At 40.1% G+C, this 20,704-nt stretch overlaps 1 protein-coding gene across 1 annotated transcript in view; it reads left to right on the forward strand.

The window, feature by feature from the left end:
- LOC115474990 (sodium/hydrogen exchanger 2-like) overlaps positions 1 to 14,998 on the forward strand; it is a 105,993-nt gene extending 90,995 nt beyond the window's left edge. The window contains exons 11-12 of the mRNA XM_030210732.1: positions 9,705 to 9,836; positions 14,957 to 14,998. Coding sequence (XP_030066592.1) covers positions 9,705 to 9,836; positions 14,957 to 14,998 — 174 coding nt within the window. The remainder of the gene's footprint in view (positions 1 to 9,704; positions 9,837 to 14,956) is intronic.
- Positions 14,999 to 20,704: the final 5,706 nt, after the last annotated feature.

Genomic DNA, 20,704 nt, shown 5'->3' on the forward strand with positions numbered 1-20,704 from the left:
TAGTGCTGGGCAGACGGTCTGTGCCCTGAAAATGACAGTTACAAATCAAGGTAAGGTATACACAAAAAATGGCACATGTGAGTTTATCTTGTTGGGCAGACTGGGTGGACCGTGCAGGTCTTTTTCTGCCGTCATCTACTATGTTATGTTACTATCCAGCTTATAATCAAAAGTAATCGCCGGCTATTTTCCGGCACAAATCGGGATATGGCCGGCGATTTCACAAAAGCGGCGAAAAGCGTATAATCGGAAGCTACATTTGTGATAGCTTCGCCGCTTTCTCTTCGCCTCGCCGGTGAAAGTTGAAAGGGGCGTGTTGGCGGCGAAGCGAAGGCGGGACATGGGCAGGCTTGGGCGTGGCTAGCAGATGGCTGGCTTTCGCGGATAATGGAAAAATAAAACCCGGCGATAAGCAGTATTTCGCCAGGTTTACTTGGTCCTTTTATTTTCACGACCAAGCCTGAAAAAGGTGCCCCAACTGACCAGATGACCATCGGAGGGAATGGGGGATGACCTCCCCTTACTCCCCCAGTGGTCGCCAACCCCCTCCCACACTAAAATTATTAAAATACAAACCTTTTTTACCAGCCTGTATGCCAGCCTCAAATGTCATACTCAGCACCCTGACAGCAGTATGCAGGTCCCTGGAACAGTTGTTGTTGGTTGCAGTGGACTGCAGAAAGGCAGAGCCAGGCCCATCCCCCCCTACCTGTTCCACTTGTGGTGGGTAATGTTGAGCCCTCCCAAACCCCCCAAAACCCACTGTACCCACATGTAGGTGCCCCCCTTCAGCCCTTAGGGCTAGGGTTATGGTGCACACTTGTAGGCAGTGGGTTTTGGGGGGGATTTGGGGGACTCAGCACACAAGGGAAGGGTGCTATGCACCTGGAAGCTAATTTGGTTGTTTATAAAAGATGTTTGAAGTGCCCCCTAGGGTGCCCGGTTGGTGTCCTGGCATGTGAGGGGGACCATTGCACTACAAATGTTGGCTCCTCCCACGGCCAAATGCCTTGGATTTCGCCGGGTTTGAGATCGCCGGCAGTTTTTCCATTATCGCGGAAAAAGAAAAATGGCGATCTCAAACCCGGCGAAATCCAAGGCATTTCGCCGGCCCACACCGTATTATCGAAAAAAAAGATGGCCGGCCATCTTTTTTGAAAATACGGTTCCGGCCAGCTGTTGCGCCGCCGCCAAAATAGATCGCCGGCGACCTATTTCGCCGGCGACGTTCGATTATTCCCCTCCACGTTACATACGAATTTCAAATTGTATATTTTTAGTTAGAAAAGCATTCACATAAGCAAGCAGGTGAAAAAGGTGGAGGTAATTTTCCTCAGCTAATTTTCAAAGTTTGAAAATGCAAGTATACTTTTATTTTGAAAAGCCTTCCCCAGTGTGACCAGTTAGAATGTTACTCTTGTTATGTACACATGTCAAAACTACCATACAATGAAGACACAGAACATTTTTCTGGTGTCTTCAACATTTGCAATGTCTATGAATGCATGTAATCTGAGTCCCCAGCAAAATCAGTATGTTAATGGGGAATTAAAAAAAAAAAAATATATATATATATATATACACACACACAGCAATAATTCTAAAAACCCAAGGACAATAGGTGCGGAGGAGAGAGAGCCATTGAGCACTGAAATTGCATTTAGCAGCATTGTGGGTGCTGTAATCCCAAGTCTGGCACTAGATGGCATCATGAAGCTGATTTGGAAGGTTTGCACTCTGCTGAAAGTAAGCTTTTAAAGATGCAACCCTGTTCTTCAAAGCTGTCCAGAGAAACTGTTTGTGCTTCTCTCTATATTGTTATGCAATGCTATGCTATCTGGGTCTTATAGCCTGCCAAATCTTCACAAAGTAGTTCAAGGCAGGGTAACAAAGAAAAAATATCTGATACAGAACATCCGGATGTGACATCTTTAGTACAACTTGAATCTAAAGCAAAATTAAAACAGACTAATTACCATTGGGAAAAACATATGCTTTTAAAGCTTTCTGAAAAACAAATAAATTAGATAAGGAACGCAACTCAACAGGTAGTCTATTCCAAAGACGAACTGCAGAGAACAAAAAAGATCCAGAAAATAAAGCTTTAAAACGGGTACCTTTAACAGATGGAAAAAACTAATAGCGAAAAATTACATGTCCTCGATAGGACCGAGTTTTTTTTAGAAACTTAAAACTATTTAAAAAATCAGCAGAACAAAGGCCATGTAAATATTTAAATACAAGGCATATTACTTTAAATTTAATTCTAGCTGAGATTGGCAGCCAGTGTAACTTTGCCAGCAATGGAGAGACATTATCATACTTTGAGCAGTGAAATATCAGCCTGGCTGCTGAATTTTGAATCATCTGTAATCTTGACATCTGTTTAACCATAAGACCTATATATGAAGAATTGCCATAGTCTAACAAAGAAAGAATTGATAACTGCACTATAGTTTTATAATGTTCATTTAAAAATAGGAGTGTATCAAGAGTAATTACTTAAGTGTAAAGTAAGCTTTGCATATAATATTCTTTATTTGAGATTCCTTAGAAAGTGATTGAGCCAATATAATACCCAACACTCTTGACTTGTGGTTGACCTGAATTGAAAGTCCTTTGTTGACAATGATAAATTGTGGAATATTTGAGTGGTCCAGACCGAACCAGAGACCTTTTGATTTTTCATTATTCAATTTTAGTCTCGTGGCTTTTGATCAATTATTTTTGACATATAGTTATTAATAAAACTTTAAAAAGAATTTGCTATTCTCTGAACAAGGTTAGTTTAGCTGCTAAATAAATATGGTAACAGAGGGAACAGCCCAGAATTACATGAAATGCTGGGTATTTTGGAGGCTATGTGGGATTAGGGGTACAAGCTATGTTATGGAAGGGGAAATGAGAAACTGGTAAAGGAGAAGAAAGAACCAGAAGGAATGCGACAAGAGGGTAAGGAGTGAAAAGAAAAAAGGGGGAGGTAAAGAAGGAAGGATAATAAAAGGAAAATAAGAAATTGAAAAGAACAGGTTGATAAATGGATTCAAAGAAACTTAGTGGAGATTCAAAAGCAACACTGGTAATTTGTCCCCTGCATTTATTGCACAGGCTTTGCACTTACAGCACCTTAGCATTTGCAGATAAGTACAAAAACTAGCTGTACTTTAGTAAAAGGGCCCCTAAGAGAAGAAAAAAAAATAAGCATATGGAGAAACCCAACATGAATTAAATGTTTCACCAAACTGGCTGTCTCAAGGGAATTATCCCCTCCGCTTCAATTTTCAATAAGATAATCTGCAGAAGAAGAATGCATTCTTCATGCCACTCTCACTTTATCAGCAGAAGTGATCTACTCACTACAGCAGTCACATCTCTTCTGCTCTTCCATTAAAATGGCCAAGATGGCTTTGGCTTTATTTCACAGTCTAAATACAATCCATGTGACCCAGTCAGGCAATCAGGGACTTAGAACAGTGTCATCTGCAGTGAGGGTTCAAAATGGCCACCGATTAGAACGGACGTGTTACAGAGCTCCTGCAATTTTACCTTTTTGGAGGTGGATTTTACCGCTGTTGATTTGTCATAATGCCCAAGAGAAAGGGGAAAGCCGTGGCGGCAGCTTCTGAACGGCCTCTTACCCCAACTTGTGGCGGTCCGATGGATACATTTTTGCAGCGGCTCCAGGACACTAGTACACCGGTGAGTGGCTCGCTGTTGTTCCCTGCGCTAGTTGAAGGCGCACAGGGGAACCTAGAGCTTGAAATATCTTTAAGCCCCGATGACCGAGCACGTCCCCCTCCTCCAGTGCCGCGAGGTCTCAGCTCACCAGGTATGGCGTCTTCAACCTCGAACCCGGAAAGGGAGGTAGAAGGAGGTAGACAAGAGGCGAATAAAGATCAAGGGGGAGCAGGGTCAACTACGCTGGCTGTAACATCGACGGAGGAAAAAAATATCTCAAGTTTGGCTGCAATTTCTTCACAACAAGCGGAGGTAGGAGCCTTTTCATTTGCGGTCTTACAAAATGAACCTCCTGAAGTAACGTTAGACTGTTTATGGACATTAATAGTAGATTTGGGCAAGGCACTTATTCCTCAGATACAACAAGTTAAACAAGATGTTGTCTGTGTAGAAGATAAGGTAAAACAATTAAATGTACAAGTGGAAAAACAAGTTAAAGATATTCAACAATTACAAGAAGTTCAAAATGTAATGCTTAAAGACTTGACTAACCTAAGAAGGGAAAATGAGATTTTGGAAAATTTCTCTAGAAGCAATAACTTGTAATTACTCCAAGGGTTGTCCACAATTTAAGCAGTCAAATCTGTATTACCTACTCTTAATTAGACTACTACTCTTTTCAAAATATTCATATATAACAATTCTTTATTATTACTCACAATCCATCTCTTATTCCTAAACACTCAATAACATTCATACAAATTACCCAATACCCCAAAACAGATCAAGACGGAAAATCTCATGACAAATTCACTTATCTCAAAGTCCACACTGTGAAATATACATCATGATGAAACATGCTTATGTCCACTGTCCATTCCGTGTGTCTTGTAAAGTCATGAGCAAACAACTTTTCCTTCACCAATTCAAACTCAGTCCTGTGATGAAATTCAAACTCATTCCAATGATGAAGTGAGGCGCACTCATTGTCAAACGCCTTTTCTTTATTGACAGGTAAACAAACCCGAATTCTTCTTACAGACAAAAATCCAGTCTGTTTCCACCTCGGGTTTTGGATCACCCTCACTTTCTTTACAAACACAAATCCAGTCTCGGATTTCTGTTTGTAAAGAAAGTGAGGGTGATCCAAAACCCGAGGTGGAAACAGACTGGATTTTTGTCTGTAAGAAGAATTCGGGTTTGTTTACCCGTCAATAAAGAAAAGGCGTTTGACAATGAGTGCGCCTCACTTCATCATTGGAATGAGTTTGAATTTCATCACAGGACTGAGTTTGAATTGGTGAAGGAAAAGTTGTTTGCGCATAACTATACAAGACACACAGAATGGACATTGGAGCTAAGCATGTTTCATCATGATGTATATTTCACAGTGTGGACTTTGAGATAAGTGAATTTGTCATGAGATTTTCCGTCTTGATCTGTTTTGGGGTATTGGGTAATTTGTATGAATGTTATTGAGTGTTTAGGAATAAGAGATGGATTGTGAGTAATAATAAAGAATTGTTATATATGAATATTTTGAAAAGAGTAGTAGCCTAATTAAGAGTAGAAGCAATAACTTGAGATTTATAATTTTTCCCTATGTAATTACTATGACTCCAAGAGAGATGTTAAAATTGTACTTCAAGGAAATTCTCCAGATTATGGAGGAGAATAAACCTCCATTTGCACAAGTCTTCTACCTTCCACCCAGAAATCAACAAATACAAGAAAATCAACCCCTTGATGTAACAGCATTGTTAGAATCTTCAGATACAGAACAAGTAACACCAGCCACATTGGTAGCTATGGTTGTTTTGTCGCCTGATAAAGCTTGGATATTAAAATTGTTTTACAAAAATTGAGATAAACTTTTCAAGGGATTAAAAATTAATGTGTACCCTGATGTGTCGAGGGAAACGCAAGTGCGCCGTAAAAGATTTCTTCAGAAAAAACAAGAAACGATTCAATTGGGAGCGTCTTTTTTTCTTAAATTTCCGTGCAAATGTTTAGTTAACTACCAATCTGAAAAATTTGTGTTTTATGAGCTTTCCCAACTTGAGCTATTCATTACATCTAAAAGGACAGTTGGAACAAGTTCTCCAACTAGTAATACTGCTTGATAGTGAAATATAGAGTCCAGTACATGACCGTTTAATCTTTTTTCTTTTAATCTTTTTGCCTTAATTAGTCTTCAACAGTTTTGAAATTTTGAACTCCCATATGTGGACTTTTGTTGGTATGAGATATATATTTGTAAATGGTAAAATTATTATTTCTTTATTGTAATTCTTTCTCAACTGATTTTCTCAAACAAGTTTATACTTGCAATGTAATGGAAATTTAATAAATAAATAAATAAATAAATAAAAAGATCAGTGTCATCCACTAAGTCTCCGTGTTCAGCCCAAATGGTGTCACAGTATTCAGTAAATATATTCAATATTGTTCCTTCATTTAAATACTGCTCATAATTTCCACCCTCCCACCACACTTGTACTGAATCAATGATTCACCATCTTATATCCACAAGTGTATAATGTTTATCCTGCCAATGCTGAACCAACAGTGCTTGTGCATTTTCATTATGAATAAGGGATTTGTGTTCATTCAGCTGTAGTTTAATAGGATGTTTGCTTCTTCCAAAATAAAGCAAAGCACAGTAGCATAACATCACATATATAACCCATGCAGAGTTACATGTGTTATTGCATATCTTCAATGTGTGTTTAGTCTGAGGATCTTGCCAATTGTGTGCCTGATTCAACACTGCCCAACTTATCCAGATTTTTATAAGAAAAAAAAATTGGCTATAGTTGGAGAACCAGAAAAAAACCCTCATATAATTGTAATACATGCCAATGATCATGAATAATTTAAGCCACTCTGGTTGCCATAGAATAATAAGGTAAAGGAATCTTTCACATCTGAATTCTTATATTGAGGCAATAGTTCATATTGGACAAATCTTGCTCTCAAATATGTCCATTTCACCACTTGTTTAGCATAACCTCTAATGAGGAACCTATTAGTGAGATCCATAAATTCAATAAGAGTAGATCAAATCCGTCTCAAGCGTAAAAATGAGCTAATTGGCAAACTACATTTCAACTTGCAAGGATGAAAACTATGAAATCTCAAATAATTGTTTCCCTCCACCGGTTTTCTATATAAAGTTGTAAAAATAGTAGTTTGAATCTTCTTGATATGTATGTCCAAAAAATTAACCTTCTGTTTATGATACAACATAGCATATTGTAAATTAGAATCCTAAGAATTTAACCAAGTCAAACATTCTTTTAAATGATCCTCAGTGTCCTTCAGAATAAAGAAAATATCATCCAAAAATCTTTTCCAAAAATCATTGACTTATAGTATATAGATATGTTGAATCATTTTTGAAGTAATGAATGATATTTAAAATGGAAAAGAAGGATCAATGAAGAATATTATAGCCTGCTGCTTTTGAGAAGGAGAAAGCTTTGAAAAGCTACAAAACTCTGATGATCCTAAAAATCTATCTATCTATCTATCTATATGACCTCAAATGGTACTTTATTAGTCTGAAGTGGAATGTGAGTTTAGATATTGATAGTGGACATTGTTTTGACCCCATTCTGAGTTTATAATATTACTGATATGATTAGTTTATTAAGAACTATAGGTGCCTATGGAGCTAATTTTCAAAAGAAAAATACGTTAAAAAAGTGGCATAAACCGGCAGATGGGCGTTTTTTTTGCCAAAATGTCCAAATCGGTATTTTCAAAACCCATTTTCCAGATGTTTTTCTATGCTGTTCCTCTGTAGTGCATCCAAATTGCAAGGAAGCATATTAAGGGCAGGATTTGGGTATTCTTAAGACTTTTCAGTCATAATGGAACAAAACAAAAATGCCAAAGAAATAAAAAGGGGGGATATACAACTTCCACAGTAAATAAAAGGAAAAACAAAAAGGATGGAAGAGAAATGTTCCAAGATAATCAGACAAAGAAGAAGTCCATGCTTCAAAAAAAAAAAAAAAAACCTCTTTATTTTTCAGTAAGTAATCAAACAGGTGTACATGAGCCGTGTTTCAGCATAAAGCCTTCCTCAGGGTTCACCATATGTGAAATACAAAATGTGATTATACAAAGCGCCAGACCAAAGATTGATAAAATATCAAAGTGCACGAAAGTGAACGCTTAAACAAAAAGCAACTGACAAGCCATATCCTTAGGATGGATGCCAAGAGTATGTAAATCCATGTGATGTTGCCTATATGCTGTATGCCACTTTTTAAAAGTATTTATTTTGGTGTGCTTCAGAGTCTGATTTACATACTCTTGGTGTCCAGCCTAAGGATACGGCTTGTCAGTCGCTTTTTAAGAGTTCACTTTGGTGCACTTTGATATTTTATCAATCTTCAGTCTGCCACTTTGTATAGTCACATTTTGTATTTCATATACGGTGACCCCTGAGGAAGGGTCATTACTGTTTACTTGCCTCTGACAAGTCAAGACTGCACATCTGTTTGATTACTTACTGAAGAATAAGGATTTTTTTTAGAAGCATGAATTTCTCTTTTGTCTGATTACCTTGGAACATTTCTCTTCCACCTTTTTTGTTTTTCCTACAAAACAAAAACGTCCAGGACAAAAACTAAGATCTTTTGAGCTAGACCTGTTTAAGTGTCCTAAATGACCAGATGATTACTGACCCCCCAACCCCCTCCAAATGTGAAAGAAACAGTATTTACCAGCCTCTATGACAGTTTAAGATGTTATAGCTAGTCTTATTATTATTAGAACAGCAAGCAGATCTCTGGAACAGCTTAGTGATCAGTGCAGTGGACCCAGACCAATAATTCACTCTGTTACACTTGTGGTGGAAAGTGTGAGCCCTCTAAAACCCACCGAAAACCTACTGTACCTATATACAGGTGACACCTGCAGCCTTAAGGGCTATTTTAGAGGTGTATATTTGGGTACAGTAGATTTTTGATGGGTTTTGGAGGGCTCACTATACAAAATAAAGGAGCAAAGGTGAGATGTGTACCTGGGAGTTTTTGGGTGGGCTCAGACTCACTAAAAATTTCATCTCCCTCAGTGTGGTTGGCAAGGATCCCCTAACCCTGCTGTAGGAGCAATGTAAGCACAAACACTATCATCACTATGCCCAGTCATCCATGTGACTATATGGAATTACATGACATACATGGTCCAAAAACATGACATGTCCAGTAGGCAACGTTCTAGTCCTCTGTACATTACAATCAGGTTTGTAATGCTGGATAGTGCCATGTAGGTAGGACCATGCAAACACTATGAGCACTATGCCCAGTCATCCATGTGGCTATATGAACTTACATGAGATACATGGTCCTACCTACATGGCACTAGCCAGCATTAAAAACCTTATTATTAATGTACTGGGGACTAGAACGTTGCCTACTGGACATGTCATGTTTTTGTATGACTGGGCATAGTACTCATAGTGTTTGCACTTGCATTGCTCCTACACCGCCAGACGAAGACCTCCTTCTCACAAATGAGCTTACTGCTTGGGTGGCTGCCAGCACTGTCCCCAAGTTGCTTCTGCTGCCAGCTGCAGGCCCCTCCACCATGCACATGCTCAATTTTCTCAAATGCATGAAATTGAGCATAGGTGGAGGCCAGCGTCTGGCAGCAGCAGTTCTGGGACAGTATCGGCAGCTGCCCAAGAAGTAAGTTTGTTTGGCGGGAAGGGGGTCTTCAGCTGGCAGGGCTTGGGGATCCCTGCCAGTACAGGTATTTCATTTACATTGGTGGGGGGGGGGGGGGTGCTGGGAGGGGAGGCGGACATTAAATTTGGATTGTGCTTTGGGTGGGAGGGGTACAGAGGCAGAGGACCCACATTGACCTCGGGCCCACCCTAAATTGGCTGTCTAGCTACGCTACTGGTTATAATTGCTGTATTTGTCACTGTGCATTCCACCATCTACTTAGTTTTATACATGTATTTTAATATCTCATTTATATTGTATGTTTTTGCTGCCACTCTCTGGAAGACTTCTAACTATAACAGACATACTTTACCTGTGGACATTGGGGCAGAGCAAGCAAAAGAGATCTTGATTCGGCGACGTGAGAGCTTGCAGAGTACTTTCTCTAGGCAAAATTTGGATGGTCTCAAAAAGGAGGTAAAGTACAACTCCCAGGGCTTGACGTTTTCCTATTTTCAGTCTCAGATATAGTTTAACTTCTCACTGAAATCAATAGCAGAATTTCAATCAAAGATGAACATGAGGAAAAAAAAAGCAATTATAATGTTTTCATTAATATGCAGATTTAGCAAATTGTTTAAAGCTACAATATGTATCATTTGTATCAGTAGTGTCCATTGTTGCATATAAAACAATGGACATTCCTGATACAAATGATATCCAGTACTTGGGTTGGTTGCTTTATTGATTATATATTAGGTAGTTATATAGGGCTAGATTTTACATATTATGCCTAACAAATGGGCACAGAAAGAAAATGTGCCTAGGCATATTCTATAAACTGCTTAAATTTAGGTGTAGTTTACAGAATACTCCCAACGCCCATTTTCTGCGACAATATTTAGTCGCAGCCATTTATGCCAATGAAAATCTAGTGTAAATGCTGACACCTAAATTACACGCAGACTGGGCATATTCTATAACAGTGCGCATAAATTCGAGGAATGCCTATGATTGGCTTGTTAAACTAATTATGTTGCTGAAAACCCACCTTTTCACCACTGCTCTTGGCTCCTAGCAACTACTCAATTGCCTCCCCTTGTTCTTTCTCACCCAGTACTTCCCTCGCCCTTAATTGTCTTGTCTGCCTACATTATTTTTAGATTGTAAGCTCTATTGAGCAGGGACTATGTCTTTCTATGTCATGTGTTCAGTGCTGTGTGCGTCTGGTAGTGCTATACAAATGTTAATAATAATAATAATAATAATAATAATAATAATGTGTAAATCCAGAATATGACTGGGTTTGCACATGCAACTCAAGTCGCACTATATAGAATCCAGAGGATATTGTATTAATTTAGTTTTTGTTTTCAGACTGGCTTTATATTTTTTGTTCATACTTGCATTTTTTGTTGTCTGTGTTACTTTATTACTGTATATGTTAGTTGTAAACTACCCAAAATGGAAAACTGGCAGCAAATACATTTTTAAAATATAAATTAAATAAGTGGTAGATCACACTATAGAGGTATTTAAAAGCCACTCTAGGTAGGTAATCCAAAACATAGCAGTCAAGTTATTGACATATAAGAAAAGGAATTCCCATCTAAAGAAACTTTCACTGGCTTCCTGTATCTGTTAGATGGAAATTAAAAATCCTGATGTTGGTCTACAGATGCTGTAATATTGGGACTACGCGGCTGAGGTGTTGTGAGGATATGAGCTTAGATATATGCTTCAATCATTGCAGCACGGTTTGCAAGTCATGTCTTAGCTTGGGCAGATAAACTGGAATCTTCAAGCTGAATCGTATTTGATTTAATGGGCACTTCATTATGGAACCAGCAGCTGTCAGATATAAAAAACATGGCCAGCAACCTATAAGTTCATATATTGCTCAAATTCTGGATTTAAGAAGAAACATTTGAGGGTCAGTAGGATACTTATGTGCACAGCTAAAAAAAAGTTTGATTTGTTGTCAGTTCATTTGGCTTCCCCCCCCAATTTTTAGGTGTTTTGTTTTATGCATTCAATTTAACATCTTTTTTTTTTGTGCCACAAAAGCAAAGCTGCAACTGCCCTCCACCCTCAGACCCATAATACACATGGAATCAAATTGGATAACATTTGTTCTTTTTTACAAATCAGTATCTCACCACAGCAATACAGAAACCATAATTTTTGACCAGTTTCAACCTCCCCCCAAATCCCACCCCCATGAAAACCCACCTGGCTCCATCTCGGACTAACAGTTTATTATTGTTGTTCACACCAAAATTTAGATAAAGTATGTAATGATACAAACAAACCTTCATCTTGATATCTTTTATGAGCTCACATCAATTCCAGAAAAGGTGTCCTTTGAAACATAGGGGCCCTTTTACTAAGCTGCGTAAGTGTCTACGCACGCCCAACATGTGTCAAAATTGGAGTTCCCACCCAGCTACCGCGTGGCTCTTGTGGTAATTTAATTTTTGGCGCGCATCAAATATGTGCATCTGAAAAATAATTTTTATTTTTGGACGCGCATATTGGATGTGTGCCAAGTGGCATTTGACATGCGTAGGTCATTACCGCCTGGTTACCGCATGAGACTTTACCGCTAGGTCAATGGCTGGCAGTAAGGTCTCAGAACCAAAATGGACGCATGGCAGTTTTCATTTTGCCACACGTCCCTTTTGACTGAAATTCAATAAGTTCCTCCCCTGCCCGCTCATTAAGTACCTGAATAATCTTGTGCCAGTAATCTTGGAATTCTGGGCAAACCCACCATACGTGGTAGAAACTCCCCAGCTGCCCTCAGCCCTGCCAACATTTCTTATTTATGGCCTTAAATATCTTATTCAACTTTTTCATAAGTACATAAGCATCGCCATACTGGGCAGATCAAAGGTCCATCAAGCCCACTATCCTGTTTCCAACAGAGGCCAATCCAGGTCACAGGTACCTGGCAAGATCCCAAAACAGTAGAACAGATTTTTTGCTGCTTATCTGAGGAATAAGTAGTGGATTTTCTCAAATCCATCTTAATAATGGCTTATGGACTTTTCTTTTAGAAACTGGTCCAAATCTTTTTTAAACCCTGCTAAGCTAACTGCTTTTATCATATTCCCTGGCCTTGAATTACAGAGATTGTGTCTGGATATGTTTCAGTAAAATGGGCTGCATCAGAGGTCATATAACATATGAATTAATACTATTCATTCAAGTTACAGCAATAAGACTAAGACACAACTGTCACTTCCTCAGAGCAACGTTATCAAACTCCTTTTCACAGACAGACAATCTGAGGAAATGGCAGTTGCTGTGACTTGAGTAAGCAGTGTCCATTCTGATACTATCAGGGGCATTTTTGAAAGAGAAGGGCGCCCATCTTCCAACACAAATCGGGAGCTGGGTGTCCTTCTCTCAGGGTTGCCCAAATTGGCATAATCGAAAATCAATTTTGGGGCGTCCTTAACTGCTTTCCGTTGCGGGGACGACCAAAGTTCACGGGGATGTGTTGAAAGCGTTGCGAAGGCGGGACTGAGGCATGCCTAACACATGGGCGTCCTTGACCATAATGGAAAAAAGAAGGGCGTCCCTGACAAGCATTTGGCCGACTTTACTTGGTCCATTTTGTTTTCACGACCAAACCTCAAAAAGGTGCGCGAACTGACCAGATGACCATTGGAAGGAATCGGGGATGACCTCCCCTGACTCCCCCAGTGGTGACTAACCCCATCCCACCCTGAAAAAATAACTTTAAAAACTTTTTTGCCAGCCTGAAATGTTATACTCAGGTCCATTGCAGCAGTATGCAGGTCCCTGGGAGGGGAGGTATGTGTGTATCAGCGGAGGCATAGCGAAGGCATGGACTTCCTTCTTTCAAACATTTTGGACGTCCTGACCTGCTCCCCCCCCCCCCACAGGGATAGCCAAATTTCAAAGGCAAAGAGTGGCCTAGTGGTTAAAGCACCAGTCTTGCAATCCAGCAGTCCTGAGATGGCCAGTTCAAATCCCACTGCTGCTACTTGTGATCCAAAATCCAAATAAATAAAGGAAGTGTAGCAGGCACCACAGGCATGGATATCCTTCTCACAGAAACATCATATTTTGGACGTACTTCACCCATACTCTTAAAAAAAAAAAAAAAGATGCCCCTGATAAGCACTTGGACATTTTCACCTGGACTTGTATTTTTCTAAGGCTGTAGATGGCAATTTATTTAAGGTTGTAGACAGCTATTATACATGCAGCTTGTCTGCATATATGAAGCCGTCTTTGGCATGCGCAGAGCAGCCACACATAATGCCCGGCTGCTCTGCACTGGCTTTCCCTCTTTAGGAAGGAAATCATATGCAAATGAGCTAACAGCGAGCAGCTCATTTACATGCAATTTCCTTCATGCATGCCCGTTCCTTTCTGAATCGCTAAGGGATCGGTAAGGGAAGGGCTTTTTCCGTTCAGTTAGTGCATCAGTTAGTCCACTGCAGTGCCCCCTAGGGTGCCTGGTTGGTGTCCTGGCATGTCAGGGGGACCAGTGCACTATGAATGCTGGCTCCTCCCATGACCAAATGAATTGGATTTTGTCGTTTTTGAGATGGAAGTCCTTGGTTTCCATTATGGTCGAAAACCGGGAACGACCATCTCAAAAGATGACCATCTCTAAGGTCGACCTAAATGTTGAGCTTTGGGCGTCCCCAACCATATTATCGAAACTAGATGGACGCCCATCTTGTTTCGATAATACGGGTTTCCCGTCCCTTTGCAGGGACGTTCTGTGAGGACGCCCTCAGGAAAACTTGGGCGCCCCGTTCGATTATGCCCCTCCACGTGACCCCCTGATGCAGCCTACTTTGGCAAAATGTGGCCATGTTGGATGCAATTTCTATGTTAAATAAACAATTTACCTCAGATTCTTGGTGTGGCTCTTTTTTGTTTTTGCTGTTGGTGTTACACACACAAAAGGAGAGGCAGGTATCTCTTCCCTCTATCAGTCATGCCACTGTCTGCAATCAAGCCTTTAATATAGTTCTGATCAATGGATTCTCATCTCAATCACTTTTTCATTCAAGCAAACTAGCCAGGGTGAGTCAATAGAATTTCACCTCCCTCTGCTTCACAAAAATCCACAGTTTTTAACCTCCCCTTACTTTCCATTGGACCTTTACTCTAGTTTGTACTGCTAAGGCACAGAACCCTAATCCACTCTTCTCTTTGGCCAATACAATACCCTTCTTGCCACCCAAGGGGGTCTTTTCTTCGATATAAAACTGTTATTTCAGTTGGCGGGATCAGGAACAGGCAAATTAGTCTTGGTAAAATATTCATTTTGCATGTGGCTATCAGGGTTATTTTCAAGAAAAATTGGCTGCCCCTTTCGATTATGCCCCTCTATGTGGCCCAACCATGACAAATTTAGATTGTTTCAGGTATCTGGGTCTAGGAACAACACACAGAATAAAGGCCCATAATTGAGTTCGCACAATTTATCCCATTTTGGCACAATTCATAATCTCAAATACAATCTGAAGACAAAATTGTGTATGGATCCTTTAGCCCTCTGAGAGGGTGTAGCCTGAGATCCTGTTATTTCTCTGTATCTCCTGTAGGGATATGAACAGTTGAATGAATATGACATCATCCACAAATAATCAATTTTAAAACATTCATTCCCCACTTGAAATCCGTGGACATCCACCCTGCTCCTCATGCATACTACAAATGGCTCAATTACTAAATCAAAAAGTAGCAAGTATAATGGGCATCTCTGCCTTGTACATCTTTGCAACTTGGATGCTTCAGAGTATTTATTTTCACCTGTGGCCTCTCATATAATGCTTTTACCTAAGATAGAAACTTGTCCCCTATCCTCACCTTCCTGAACACCTGGGATATAAAGTGTCATTCCACCCAGTCGAAAGCTTTCTCAATGTCAACCGCTAAGAGCACTATAGGATGCTGTCCTGTTTCATCCTCCAAATTAGGGTGAATATTTTTCTTTATGCTGTCACTTGCCTGATGCTCAGGGATTAAACCTGATTGATCTTCATGAACTAAGCCCTCTATCACCACTTGTAAACACTCTGCTAGTACTTTCACGAGCAATTTTGCATCCAGATTTATTAGCGATATTGATCTTTATGAGCTGCAAGCCTAGGGTCTGGATCTGGTTTCGGGATGACTTTTATGACCTCTCTGCTTCACCATCATAGAGTCAGGTAGGTTTCTTTCTTTAATCACTACATTAAAAACTTTCACTAACTGCTCTTCTAATACTCTTTATATATATATATATATATATATATATATATATATATATATATATATAATAAAATGTTACTGAGAGATAATCTAAACCAGGGTCTTTACCATTCTTTAGTGACCTTATGGCCTACAACACTTAAATACCCATTCTATCCAACCATCCTGTATCCCCCAATTGAATCTTAGGTAGCGGGCATTCCTTGAAGTAATGTTCAGGGTCACTGTCTGGAATCCTCACCTTGCACTTGTATAGATCTTCATAGAGTTGTTTAAATTCTTCTTTGGTAGCCTCACTCTCATACAGCATATTCCCCCCTTCCCCTTAAACTTATCTGTTGCTACTCCCTTCTGACTCTTAGCTTATGTGCCAATAACTTAGCACTCTACAACTGCAAGACTATTTCTTGGTTGGTCAGATTGAGGAGCTCTCTCTTCCTCTCCTCTAGCTTTCTAAGGGGGCCCTTTTATAAAGTTGTGGTAGGGCTACCACGTGGGTAGCGTGTGCCAAAACAGCACTACCGCTGGGTACCCCGAGGCGCCTGTCAATAGTTCTGATTTTGGCTTATGCCGTTTCCTGCGGTAGAAGATAATTTTCTATTTTCTACCACGGGGGGGCCTTCCCGGCAGCAATCGGTAGAGCAGCCACATTGCCACACACTGCCTGATTACTGTTGGGTTAGCATGTGAGCACTTATTGCCTACATAATAGGAGACTGTAAGGGCTCACGTTGTAAATGACCAGGTGCTAATTCTGAACTTAGCACCTGGCCATAACATTGACATTCGCACATCATCCAGTCCTCATCTTACAATCTATTGATTTATAAATAATAATACCACAACTCATCATTGGAATTAAATTTTGGCCATAGCTTTATTAACCATATATAAATATATAACTCAATTTTATAACTTAACCTTTACCCAATGCATTAAATTCTTCCATACCAATGTTAGCATTCCCAGAGCGGTTTAACAGTTCAGAGCCATTCGGTAACGAAACTGGCTCTCTGACTTGTCCAAAATTATCCCCTTTATTCTATGTGACTCACGGTGCCGTCAAGCCACATCTCACTCGTGGCGGTTCCGGCCACAAGTTACTTTTTCCATCAAAATATCTTTTAACCAATATCCACTTAACCGCATCTGGTGCCTCTTTATCCCCACTTTTCCGGCTGACTCAAAAGCTGCTACCGACCTCCCATTCCTCACCCAAACTCACATACCCACCATAACCATCCCACAAATATCATTACACAATAAACCCACAACATGTCACTAACTATCCATTGTAATTAAAGACCACACAACACAGGGCGGGTTGGGAAGGGCACAAAATCCTAACCCCTCATCCACCCTCATCCGCTCCTGCCCACCCAAATAATGATTTTAAACCGCCAAAAACCCTTCTGATTACCCACAACCATTCCTATGACAACCACCAATCCTCATCTCCCCTTATCATCCAATTACCCTTCCTCTCCTGTTACTACCCTACCCACACTTCAACATTAACCTTGTCAACTCCTTCTTTCAAACCATTCTATCTTTTCCCTACCCTCACTTCTATAAACTATTTATCTCCCTTTCTTCTGGCTCAGTCAATGTTATTGCCCCAACAGTCTAAACTGTAGGGCCTCCTTATTGCCGTAAATGTAAAAGTGGCATTTTTGCAGCTACGCTAAGAGGTGGCCAGAGCGTGCAGGAAAACCATGCACTACAACTACTACTGGCCACCGTTTAGTGCGCCTTTGTAAAAGGGCCCATTAACAACCTCCCAGCTGTTTGCTTCTTATGTTGTCTTTCTAGTTCTTCAATTTGTACCCTAAAGTACTTTTCTCTCTGTTTTTTCACCCTTTTCTAATGGGCTGCTATTGACAATATTTTCATTCTTAGAATTGTTTTCATGCTATCTCATACCTTTCCCTCGGAGACCTCCCCATTTTCATTCACCTGAAAATATTGGGTTATCTGTTCCTCAATTTAGCCTCAACTATTTGGATTGCCCAAAAAGGACTCATTCACTTCTCTAAAAGTGTAGCAGTTTTCCCCTCTTTCCTAAGCCCAGTGCCATATGGACAAAAATTCACAGGAACAAGAGGGGTGTAATATAGCTGAAATGATTGACATGACAAAGGAGTTGCATAACTGTATTTTGAGCTGTTTGGATTTACCTGAGTAGGGAAAGATGTATCCCAGAATATGTGACATTTCAGTAATCCAGTCTTGAAGCAGTGAGGGCATATGATAGTGTTAACTGCGACAAGGCGTCCAGGTAATACTGCACCATATGAAATTAATGGAGGGTTCTAGTGTCCAGGAGAAAACTTTGCTGTTCCTCTCAAGACATGTTTTATTATGACCTCAGCTTCCTTGTCTGGCGTCTCCATTGCACTCACTTGCACCACTTCCTTCAGGCGCTCACCCTGCACTTTGTGCACATTCTCCTGTAGGTCTGCTTTGTTACCCACATTGGAAAACAGCTACAAATCAAGATTTTCCCTTCTGGCTTCTGTTTAAGCAAGTTCTGGCTGAGTTCCCACTCAACCTGGTACTTTTGTTGCTTACTTATTGCTCTTATGGGGGAGGGGGGGACAGAGATTTACTGTTTGTTGTTGGCTTTGGTGTGGAGCTCCAGCGTTAGCAGGGTGATGTCATTTCATTCATTGATTTTACTATCCTTTTAAATATACATTAGAACTTTTTAATGCATAAAAATTTATTGCACACGCGGAAAATCTTAGGTTAATGCATATTAAATCAATTTTGCATGTACCAACATTTTTAAGGCATGTTAAGAAACCATGTGGTCCTTTTACCAAGCTGCAGGAAAAAGGGCCCTGTGCTAGCGGCGGGGATCATTTTTATCACAGCGGGTAAAAAGCCCCCAGACACACATGGTCATGCGGTAAGAGAACTCTTACTGCATGGCCATGCAGTGGGGAGCTCTTACTGCCACCAATTGAGCGTGCAGCGATGCCCGACTACCACCAGGTTACCACCACGCAAGCCATTTCCAGAGGATTTCTTTTTCCCCTGGAAATGGCATTTGCTCAGTGAGGGACTACCACCAGCGGCCGCATTGGGCCAGTGGTAGTCCTGGAAGAGTGAGCAGTAAGCCCACATTGGGGTGGAGGACTAGCCTAGTGGTTAGTGCAGCAGACTTTGATCCTGGGGAACTGGGTTTGATTCCCACTGCAGCTCCTTGTGACACTGGGCAAGTCTCTTAACCCTCCATTTTCTCAGGTACAAATAAGTACCTGTATTTTCTATGTAAATTGCTTTGAATGTAGTTGCAAAAACCACAGAAAAGTGGTATATCAAGTCCCATTTCCCTTTCCCCTTATTACCACCCTGTAAAAGCCCCCCCCAAATACATTCCTAGAAATGCTTCGCCTAAAGCAAAACTTTCTCTATTTCTGGAAGCAGGTGAAAGCTTATCTCTTCTTCCGTCTTTGATGGAAGAAGCAACTAACTAGATAGTCACACACACAAGCACAAACAGAGGCTGCATTTGCTGCAGCAGGACTTGCTTACTACACATACACATTCTATATATTGCGCCAAGATCTCTGTGCAGAAATCAAAGCCTATTCCATAACAATGTGCATAAGCTACTTGGTTAACAAGCTATTATCAGTACTAATTGGCATTAAATAGAATTTACGCACACTACTTGCTAAGTGTATTCTGTAACGTGATGCGTATAAATTCTAGGTTGCATTGATGAAAAGGGGGCATGGCCATGGGTGTCGAATGGGTGGGTAATGGGCATATCTAAAATCTATGTGCGTTGTTATAGAATAGACCTGCTCCGTGCCTAATTTAGTGTTTTTAGCGTGCACTAAAAATAAGCATGCGCTAAACACTAGAGAGGCCCATATATTCCTATGGGCATCTCTAGCATTTAGTATGTGATAATGATTAGTGTGTGCTAAAAACGCTACTGTGCCCATAATGTGTAAAAAAGAACCCCTAACTAACTAACAAATGCTCATCAGTAAGGTGTAGTCTTTGTCAATTTATTGATGACTGTAAGCTGTAAGTTGAATAATAATAATAATTATTATAATGGTTTTAATTTTGGGCAAGTCTGAGTTGCCCTACTTTTTATTGGACTAACATGAGAATTATCCAGATATGTTGATGTACAGAAGCATTTTGAGACTGCCAAGATCTTATCTTGAGATTTGGAGAAGAGAAAGCCTGGAGTCAAGATATGTAGATGGAGAGGGTACATATAAAAGCATCTTACATGATAAATGAAGTTTGGGAGCTGGTTGGAGGGATGTAGGGATTGATACAAGAGAAGAAGTAATAAAGAACTAAGAAGTGAATGCACTTGTAAGAGAATACAAAAATTCTGAAGCAGATGGGAGTGGTGGGAAGGACAATATAACGTCTTGAGAATAGAAGCTAAATGGTTATAACAGTGTTAGAAGAAGACAGGTCATGCATCTACTGAATTCTAACATGGGTTGCAGGCTGCTATGGTTACATGTCTGAACTAAGGAGGAGTGATATTCTGTGGGTAGTCAAGTTATTATGGCTGAAACATGGGAAATGCCCACAGCTAGAATAATATAGGTAGGGGCAACTAGGCAGACTAGGAAGGCCATATGGTCCTTATTTGATGACTTCTTTTATGTTTCTGTGACTACAGTTAAGTTTGTTGAAGGTACCAAAATACAGTGAAACCTATAATGGGTCTGATTGTGCCAAACAATTAATGGTAGCAAGGGCCATCTCTTGACCCCTGAGAAGATGCATTTTACAGTCAGAAGTGACATAACTACAACTAAAACTGTTCGATCTACCTTTATGACCACTCCCAATACCCAGCCTTATTTCTAATCCATCTGTGTTTTGCTCTCCATAAATGAGGAAAATAAGTTACAAATTCCTTGTTTACAATTTCTGCTAATCTGCACATGCAATCCTATTGAAAGCAGAGTCCCAAAGTTAAATGTCAAGTACATATAACATTTTCCCCACTGTAATAAAGATTTTATTTGAATTGAAAATGCATATTTTGTTTGGGAAATAAAGCCCATGTTGTAGTTATATACTAAACAATGCCATGACATCTAACC

Source organism: Microcaecilia unicolor, chromosome 7 (assembly GCF_901765095.1).
Source record: "Microcaecilia unicolor chromosome 7, aMicUni1.1, whole genome shotgun sequence".
NCBI lineage: Eukaryota > Metazoa > Chordata > Amphibia > Gymnophiona > Siphonopidae > Microcaecilia > Microcaecilia unicolor.